The 10,603-nt window shown below is 37.3% G+C and overlaps 1 protein-coding gene across 1 annotated transcript; it reads right to left on the bottom strand.

Moving 5' to 3' along the window:
• Positions 1 to 3,195: 3,195 nt before the first annotated feature.
• LOC138904916 (uncharacterized) lies at positions 3,196 to 3,953 on the bottom strand. Its single transcript, XM_070193412.1, has 2 exons — positions 3,853 to 3,953; positions 3,196 to 3,775 (listed from the first exon to the last, which is right to left on the bottom strand). The coding sequence occupies exons 1-2, from the start codon at positions 3,951 to 3,953 to the stop codon at positions 3,196 to 3,198; spliced, it is 681 nt and encodes a 226-aa protein (XP_070049513.1).
• Between the last annotated feature and the right edge of the window lie 6,650 nt (positions 3,954 to 10,603).

The following is a 10,603-nucleotide window of genomic DNA, read 5'->3' on the forward strand; positions in this document are numbered from 1 at the left end:
TCTACACCAATTTCAAACAACTAATCTCCTTAAATTCCGCATACTCTCAACTGAAATATGCAAAGAACCTCACTTAAGCTTTCACCAAATTACTCTCAAATGTCGATGCCGCTGTTTAATTAATTTCTACATCTTCCAACGTTCACCTAGAAATTCTGTTTCTAGAAAATTTATAACCTTTAGATAGATTTTTACTTTCTATGATTGGGAAATCTTAGATCTTTCATTCCTTAACTCAAAACTCTTTTTGCCAATTTTTCGAAGAAAAATGGTGAAAATGGGAAGAAATTTTGAGTTTTAACTTCGGGTCGGGGGGGGGGGGGGGGGGAGGTAGGGAACGAGGGGGAGGTAGAGAGGAAAAATAGGGAGGTGATAACTTTTTTAAGAATAATGGTTAACTTTGTTTTTATTTTCTTTTCATTCATTTTTTCTGATTTTATTCTTTTTTCTAGTTTATCATATCATCCACCTTAGGGCAAGTGAGTAACACGTATTTTAGGAGGGGTTCAAAACACATGTTTTAATTGAGTTTAGGTATCTGATTGATATTTTGTGGAATATAGGAATCAGGATGTCAAATCGGTACAAGTACAAGTATCTATTAGGCTATTGGGGGAGGGGGTGCGGACTAGGTAGGGAAGGAGGGGGAGGAAGAAAGGAAAAATTGTTTTTATTTTCTTTTCATTCATTTTTTTGATTTTATTCTTTTTTCTAGTTTATCATATGATATAGATCTGACGTGTCATCCACCTTAGGGAAAGTGAGTAACACGTATTTTAGGAGGGGTTCAAAACACATGTTTTAATTGAGTTTAGGTATCTGGTTGTGGAATATAGGAATCGGGATGTTAAATCAGTGCAAGTACAAGTATCTATTAGGCTATTCTACCAATATATAAGATTGAACTGAGGAATATATAAACTATCATACGGTGAATAATACTGATATTTTATACTTCAATACCACACAAAAGGGGGGTGATTTATGTGGTGTCCAATTTTTTGCATGCACAGATTATAGAAGGACATGGTTATTGTATGCGTTTCTTATACTACAGCGGCAGAATAATAAATGCAGAAAGTAAAGAACACAAGTATTTTTATGTGAAAAATACCCGGCTCAATAGGTGAAAAAACCCACGATCTACTACCCAGTAGGATTTTTCCTAACACTTCACTAAATCAATGAGCCAAAACAGCGTTTAAAAAACTCTTGTAAAACCTAAGGATTACCTCTAACCCTTTGTGGCAACCAGCCTCAAGCTGTTGCGACAACTTTAAGTTAACTCTAACTTGAATACTACAACTCAAAGTACCTAGTACAAATGCTTCTAGATAAAGCTGAAAGGTACAACTCAAAAGTCCTACTACAATTGAACTAGAATAAAAGACAAACACTTGGAGTAGGTTCTTCTATCTGGTTCATGTAGCTTCAGGTTAGCACACTTGAATCACACAGAAATTGTTTGCAAAATGCCTTGCTATTTTGCTCTCAATTCTTGCTTAACTTCAGTGTTTGTGCGTCACCTGTAAAAGAGAACGAACTGATATAAGAGTTAGTAGAATATGATATAACTAGAGTTTGCTTTATTCTTCCATGGTGGAAGAGTTCTAGTTATCTTCAACTTCTAACTCCTCCTTTATATAGGATAGAGTTCTCTTCGAGTAAGGAGTCCTGCTCCTTATCAATTATGCAACTTTTTCGTTTAGGAGATATAAGATATAACCACTTAAGCTTATCTCCTTCACGTGCATGTCTTGTGCTTGAATCTGCCCGTGTTTGTATACACTGTATATGGACCTGGTTCATGCATGTGTTCCTTTGTCAATCATCAAGACAAACTTACTTAGGCCAACAAATTCTCCCTTTTTGATGATGACAAATACTGTGCTTTTCATAAACATGAAACCTGTTTCAACTCAGCTCAACATCAACACAATGTTAGAATACTTTCCATTTTAAAGTCACGAATCATTAAGGATCAGGTTCCTTAGGTTATAAACATCACAGTCCAAAGTACAGCCTATCTTTCCCCTTTTGACATCATCGAAAAGTTGTATAATTATGTCAGATAATCAGATTTTAGCAGATCTTGCTCATGGCCATTTATGGTACTTTAAATGCAATCACAGAGTCAAGTATCTATTTATCAATCTAAGGATATTAGCCATCTAAGAAGCATCAACAAACAATTAGAGCAAAAGCAGTTGATTATCATTGATAAGAGTCATCCACAAAGCATAGAAGGAAATAAAGGTACTGCATCATGAACAAAAAAACAAAAAAAATCCCATCCGGGTCACTGATTTTTCTAACTACGCTAGGAAGGTTTCACGACTGGGAAGGACCAGGTTCTTGGTTTCTGGCCTGAAGCAAATTCAACATGTCATGAAGAATACCTTCATTCTTCTCCTTTTCCTTTGTAAGCTCAGTTATGAGAGCATCTTTCTCACTTTCTACTTCAGCCAACCTCTTCTTCAGCCTCTCAATCTCAGCATCCTTAGCCTCATTCTCCTGTACCAAGGCTCGCACTTTGCTGTTCACAGGCACCCGCTTGAAAGAACTAGATTCTTTGGCAGCAGCATGGACTTCATAGTCATAAGCAGTCAAGGTGTTGGCCCTAAAGTGATCTTTGCTTTTGCTAACATCCCATTTCTTTAGGGGAACCTTGAAGTGAGCCAACACAGTAGTGAGAATGAAACCATAGGGTATGTCATGAGTTTTGGCGCCAATTAGTACCCTATCAAGGAGTTGGATAATAAACCCCGGCCAATTTATCTGTCTCCCACTATCTAGGTATTCCATAAGCACCAACTCCATGAAAGTTGCAATATGCCTTCTTTTGTGCTTGGGCAGAACAACCTTGCTGACAAATTCAAATAGCAGCTTGTGGGCAGGCTTCATCTCACTTTTGTATACAACCTTGGGCTGTAACTCTAACTCAGTGTCATCAAATTTTCTTGTAATGACAAGAGAGGTGGGTAGGTTTTCTAGGCTTGGCCATTTCAGCTTCTTGTAATCATTGTGCCCTTCAGAAGGTACCCCTAGAATTTCTCCCAGTTCCTTATCGTCAAAGCTCACAATCACCTCTTTTACTACACTGTTGACCCTGCCATTCTTGATTTTATAATTTTCCATGAACTCCACAATCTTAGTTCTGGCTAGTCTTCCTTTCATCTGAAGGACCATGTCCTTCTAACCCTGAAGTTCTAGCTTTTCCAATAGCATCAATATTCTTTCCTCCTCCAAGTCCCTGAGGAGTCTACCCTTCAAGATTGTTCTCTTGCCAAACTTCACCATCTTGTCCTGTTCTTCATCAGTTTCCTCTTCTTCTTCACTTTCTTCTTCCTCCACTACTTGCATTTTCCTAGATTTTCTGGCATACCTGGTTCTTTTTGTCAAGGTAGAAGGCTCTACATCAACAGTCTTTGAAGGAGACTTCGTTTTGGAAGTCTTTCTTTTCTTTGCCTTTGGAGTCACAACCTCTACCTCCTCTGCCCCGCGTTCATCACGAAGGACCAGGTCCAACACTTCAATCTCAATTGCCTCAACAGGCTCACTCACTTTCTTCTTTCCCTTTGCAGTAACTTTTCTCGTACTTTCTTCTAAGGCTCTTTCAAGTTCAATCTCACTTTGCTTCTTCTGACTCCTTATAGCTCTTTCTCTTGTAGGAGGAGTCTCTACAGGGATATAAGAGGCAACTTTTCTCTTCTTGTGTGCCCTAACAGTTCCAGAGATTTTAACTCTTGAACTTTTCTTTTTCTTCGGATTGTAGCTGTTAGACACTCATTTCAGTAAATCTTTGAGGGTCCTTGCATAGATGGAACAGTTTCTTGAAATATCTTCCTCAACCTAACCAGCCCCTCAGCTGCACCAGCATCACTAGATCTAGTACCTCCTTTTTCTCTCCAACTTACTTTCTCCTCAACAACTTCCTCACTCCATAACACCATTGCTCATATTTCCTCTGTTAACCCAACATAAATAGGTGAAGGTTCAACCACTCCTTTTTCCTTTCCCCTTACATTTCCTTGAACACCTTTACTCTATTTTTCTTTTTCTTTTTCTTTTTACCACCAACTATCCTAGACTCAGTAGTCTTTACCCTATCAATCGTTCCAACCAGAACAAACCTGTTCTCCAGGTTTTCAGTCACTTTAGAAATTACCTCAGAAGTAATATTTAGACTAGAGGTTACCTGTTCTGCTTCAGATGGAATATTTTCTTCCCCCTCAGTTGCAGACTTAAAAGATTCTTCTGATTTTTGGTGTTCCTCTTCTTGCCTTGCTTTCAATTTCTCATTTAATTTCTTGATTTGTTCACTGTCAGCGACCGTCTTACGAGCAAATATCTTGAACCTTCATTTCTTAGAGATAGGTGTGGTTGAAGGTGTGGTCAAATGTATAGGTATTAATTCTTTGGGTGGTGAAGAGGGATTTTCAGATGGGTTTGCCATTGATGTGTGCAGATGGGATAGGTGTGTAGAAGAGATGAGAGAAGATAGGGAGAATTATGGCGTCTAGAAAATTAGAAATGAAGAATTGGTTTAAGCCTAATCAAATTAGAGAAGAGTGGGTAACAGTTGCTTTTTGAAGTTCAGAAGTCTAATCACCTTGGGAGAGACAGTTTGAAAAGACATTAGACTCTACCCTAGAATCTAGGAAATTATGCCCCGTGGGACTCCGATTTGGTAAAACTGGTTCGTTTGTAATGGATAGACTTAAAGAAAATTGGGATTAAATGGGACTCTCATTTTGATCATGATCCAAATATAATTATTTTAAAGTATGCGGAGTGGAGAATACATACAATGTAATCTTTATGAACCAAGTTCTTCACTGAGAATTCTCTTGTGTAAGTTTGAATTTTCCAAGAAAATAAATATAATATAATATAATTAGAGATTAATGAGATATTTTAGCACATGGCACAAGATTATACTAGTGAAAGTATGAGACCGAGCAAAATCTAATCTAGATATTTTAAAAATTCACAATTTATCTAACCAATTATTGAGTTAGAACTGGTTCCTTTTAGGTGATCTTAATCATCCATAATTTTAACATGTTCCTTTCAAAGTGATCTCTACTAAGATCTTTTGTGAAGATATCAGCTATTTGCTTGTCAGTAGCACAAAATACCACAATGATCAAACCCTTCTCATAGTTGTCCCTCCAAAAGTGATGCCCAATATTTATGTGCTTAGTTCTTTTGTGATGAACCAGGTTTTTGGTTATACTAATTACACCGGTGTTATCACAAAAGGTGGGGATACAACCTACAACAATTCCAAATTTCATTAATTGTTGTTTGATCCATAACAATTGAGCACAACATGAGGCAACAACCACATACTCAGATTCAGCAATAGACAAGGTCACCTAATTTTGCTTTTTGGTGGTCCAAGACACGATACATGAGCCAAAAAAGTGCGCCATACCTGAAGTGCTCTTTCTATCCATAAGAAAACCTGTATAATCAGTATCATCATATCCTACTAAATTAAAATTACTACCTTTTGAATACCATATGCAAAGATCAGTGGTGCCTTTTAGGTATCTCAAGATCCTCTTGACAGCAGTCAAGTGAGATTCCTTTGGAGTTGCCTGAAATCTAGCATAAAGGCCTACACTGAAAATAATGTCAGGTCAACTAGTAGTGAGATATAACAAAGAGTCAATCATTCCCATATACATCTTCTGATTAACAGATGAACCAGGTTCATCTATATCTATTTTTTTGGCTGTTGCTATAGGGGTGTCAATTTCTTTGGAGTCTTCCATTTTAAACCTTTAAGCAGCTCGTTCACATATTTTTGCTGATGGATTATAGTTCCATTTGAATTTTGTTTAACTTGTAAGCCTAAAAAAAAATTAAGCTCACCCATCATATTCATTTCAAACTCACTCCCCATTAGCTTAGCAAATTCTTTAGTTAACTTATCAGTAGTTGCTCCAAAGATTATATCATCAACATATATCTGAACTACCAAGAAATCTTTGCCTTTTTCTTTCAAGAATAGAGTATTGTCAATTTTACCTCTCTTGTTTCCATGCTCAAACAAGAATTTAGACAATCGTTCATATTATGCTCTTGGAGCCTGCTTGAGCTCATAAAGTGCATTGTCAAGCTTGTACACATGATCAGGATATTCCTTGATTTCAAAGACAGGAGGTTGCTTGACAAACACTTCTTCCTATAGATAGCCATTGAGGAAGGCACTCTTGACATCCATCTGATGAAGAGTGAATCCATGTAAGAAGCAAATGCTATAAGGAGTCTAATTGCTTCCAATCTTGCAACTGGAGCAAAAGTCTCATCATAGTCCATGCCCTCATCTTGACTATATCCTTGAACCACCAGTCTTGCCTTGTTCCTTGTAACTGTTCCATCTTTATCAAGTTTTTTTTGAAGACCCATTTTGTACCAATTACTGATATGTCCTTTGGTCTTGGTGCCAAATGTCAAACTTGACTTCTCTCAAATTGGTTGAGTTAATCTTGCATTGCATTCACCTAGTCTGCATCCTGCAAAGCCTCAATAATATTTTTAGGTTCAATAAGAGATAAAAAAGCATCAAAAGCACAGATGGTCTTTCATGAAGATCTGGTTTTGATTCCAGAGGTTGGATCAGTGATTATATTCCCAATAGGATGAGAACTTTGATACTTGTAAGGTTTCACAACCAGCTGGTTTTCCCTAGATGTTCCTTCAATATTCTGTTGCTGAGGAACAAGTTTATGGACATATTCCCTCGAGGTTTGAGGATCAGTTCTCTCTTTGTTCAGTTCCCCCTATCAGGTTGCCCTGGGTGGAAGGACCTGTTCCATCACATGTCCCTTTCTCTGGTGCAGCTTCAGTATGGGCTGTGGTTTTATTTGAGTTTCTTACCAGCCCAATTGCTTCATCATCCTGTTCCTGCCTCTCAGAAAGAATGTTAGTTTTATCAAAAATCACATGTACACTTTCTTCTACACACATAGTTCTTTTGTTATAAATCTTATAAGCTTTACTATGTGAAGAATATCCCAAGAATATTCCCTCATCACTTCTGGGATCAAACTTACCTATGGAGTCTTTTCCATTATTATGCACAAAGCACTTGCATCCAAATACCCTAAGGTGGGATATATTTGGATTTCTCCCTTTAAGTAACTCATAGGGATTATTCTCAACCATAGGTCTAGTCATGCACCTATTTATGATGTAGCATGTAGTGTTCACAACTTCTGCCTAGACATTATGGGGCAATTTACAAGCAAGTAACATAGTTCTAGCCATTTTCTCCAATGTCCTATTCTTTCTTTCAACTACTTTATTTTGTTGTGGAGTCCTAGGAGTGGAAAAATTATGATCTATGCCATGCTCATCATAAAATTCAGCAAATTTAGCATTTTTAAATTCAGTACCATAATAAAACCTAATTGATACAAGTTGATTACCTAGTTTTTTCTGAGTTTTTCTAACAAATGAAGTGAACATATCAAATGCTTCATCTTTAGATGTTAAAAACAGTTAGAGTAATCATCAACAAGCACCATAATATATCTCTTACCACCTCTGCTTAATGTTCTCATTGGTCCACAAAGATCCATATGGACTACTTCCATCGTCCTGGTAGTGCTTACCATTTTCTTGCTTTTAAAAGAGGATTTTACCTGCTTCCCCCTTGCACAAGCCTCAAAAACTTTATCTTCCTTGAACTTAATGTTAGGCAATCCTACCACCAAGTTCTTGGAGACTAGTTTGTTGAGTTGGCTTAGACTAGCATGTCCAAGTTTCTTGTGCCAAAAGAGGGGATCATTGTACAACACACTTAAGCAAGTGAGTTCATTATCTAAAAGTGTGGACAGATCCACCACATATATGTTATTCACTCTTTTTTCCTGCAAAACTATCTTGTCAGTAGTAAGATTAATCACAAAGCATTTTATAGAGGTGAATGCTACCATGTTACCTTTATCACACAGTTGTGATACACTTATTAGACTATACTTCAGTCCATCTATCAAGTAGACATTCTTAATAGAGTGAGAATCAGTCTTACCTACCTTTCAACCCCAATTATCTCACATTTCTTTCTATTTTCAAAGGAGACATTACCTTATTTAAGGTCCTCAAGTGAAAGGAACTAGTTCTTACTTCTTGTCATGTGCTTTGAGCATCCACTATCCATGTACCATATTTGGTTGCTCCCCTTCACTTGGACCTGCAAAAAGAAATCAAGAGTTAGTCTTAGGAACCCAAACTAGTTTGGGTCCCTTTCTATAGGCAAAAGGATGAATCAAACTCTTTTTAGCTCAACTTGGCAGCCTATTTTTTCCTAGAATAAAATTTTTGTTCTTTTGACTTGCCTTCTCTTTTGTAGTGCATTCACTCATATAGTGACCGGTGTTACCCGAGTGTGTGCAAATCTTATTCTCAGGGAGTGTGAGGTACTTGCTTTTGGGATCCCACTTAGGTGTAGAGTTCCCAAAGCCAAGTCCTCTTCTGTTGCTACTATGATGTTCTTGTAGCCATTAAAGTACATCAGTGGGCCTGTTCCATTTACAAGTTCTGTTTAGCTCATGCTTGACCTTGTTAAGATCCTCCTTTAAGACTCTTTCCAGTTCATCTCCCTTATACAACTCATATTTTATTTTTCCTATATTTTCTTCTAAAGCGCGTTGTGTGTGATCAGCTATCTTTTTGCCTGTTCCTAATTTTAATTTTTGATTTTTAGATATTAGTTCTAGGACAGTTGTATCAAGTGCATGAACCTGGTTCTTCAACACAGTATTTTCACTTTGAATTTCACAAGCCCTAAGTTCCATGTTTTTTCACTTAGCTTTCAAAATCATACATTCTTTTGACAGTTGTTCCTTTTCATTATTCACATCCTCAGATTCGTCAATTAGTTCCAACAATAACTTAGATAATCTTTCTTTAAACAAAAATTTAATCTTGTCTTTGAGATGAAGAACACTTACCTCCGTTTCTTCATCAGATTCTCCAATGGCTATTAGTGCACGTTCATCATCATCTTCATCATCTGAGCTTTCGTCTGAGCTTTCTACCCAAGCAGCAACCATAGCCTTAGTTGATCCTTTGTTGTTGCCTTTCTTGGGTTGAACCTTTTTCCTCTTCCTGTTCCTTTGTTCAGCTCTTTCTTTCTTCCATTCAATCTCCCACAAAGTTGATCATGTGATCAGTCTTTCCACACTTGTAGCCGCCATTATTAGTTTGCTTCTCCGGAGCTCTTGCTTTGTTGTAGCTTCCACTTCTTGAAGTGCCCTTTCTTCTCCTTAGATACTTCTTGAAGTCTCTGGTAATCATTGTCATTTCATCATCTTCCAGATCAGAACCTTTAGTGATTCTGAGTGCCAAGGTATTTTCCTTCTTAGGTACATCTATTTTCATGATTTGTCTCCTAAGTTTATAGGCAGTGAGGTTTCCAATCAATTCATCTAATGAGAGTGTGGCAATATTCTTTGATTCCCGGATTGCAGTGATCTTGCTTTCCCAACTAATTGGCAAGACCCTAGTGAGTATCTTCTCAACTCTTTCTTCTTCAGGGATAATCTTTCCAAGCGATTTTAATTCTTTTGTCAATGTAGTGAGCCTTCTGTACATCTTATGAATGGTTTCTCCATCCTTCATGGCAAAGTTCTCATACTAAGAGTACAATAGAGTTCCTCTAGATATCTTCACCTGAGTTGTTCCTTCATGGGCCACTTGCAGTGAGTCCCAAATTTGCTTAGTAATGGAACAACTTTGCATCCTGGTGTACTCACCTGGACCAAGTCCACAGACAAGCCACTTCTTGACTTTAGCATTTTTTTCCCACTTCTTCAAGTTCTTAGCATTGCAGTCAGCTCTTGTCTTTGGCATATCTACTCCATCATTTTTCTTCAAGGTGGCTAGTAGACCATTAATGATAATGTTCCATAGCTTATAGTCCTCTCCTTGAATGTGATATCCCATTCTTGACTTTCACCAGGAGTAGTACTATCCATTAAAGAGTGGTGCCCTTACAGTGAATTGTCCTTCCCAATTTCCAGGTGGTGCACTCATCTTGATCTTCTCCTAAGGTGTTAGCCTCTCTCAAGGATAACCTGCTATGATACCAATTGATATTTTATACTTCAATACCACATAGAGGGAGGGAGGGGAGAGACTTGTGTGGTGTCCAATTTTTCGCCTGCATAGATTATAGAAGGATATAGTTCTTCTATGCGTTCCTTTTACTACAGTTACAGAATAATAAATGCGGAAAGTAAGGAACACAAATATTTTTACGTGGAAAACATCCAGCTTAAAAGATAAAAAAATCACAACCTACTACCAGTAAGATTTTTTCCAACACTTCACTAAATCACTGAGCCAAAACAACATTTAAAAAACTCTTGTAAACCTAAGGATTACCTCTAAACCCTTTGTGGCAACCAACCTCAAGCTGTTGCGATAACTTCAAGTTAACTCTAACTTGAATATTACAACTCAAAGTATCTAGTACAAATGCTTCTAGATAAAGTTGAAAGGTACAACTCAAAAGCCTTACTACAATTGAACTAGAATAAAAGACAGACACTTGGAATTGGTTCTTCTATCTGGTTCATATAAC

The sequence above is a fragment of the Nicotiana tomentosiformis genome, chromosome 2 (genome assembly GCF_000390325.3).
Source record: "Nicotiana tomentosiformis chromosome 2, ASM39032v3, whole genome shotgun sequence".
Classification (NCBI taxonomy): domain Eukaryota; kingdom Viridiplantae; phylum Streptophyta; class Magnoliopsida; order Solanales; family Solanaceae; genus Nicotiana; species Nicotiana tomentosiformis.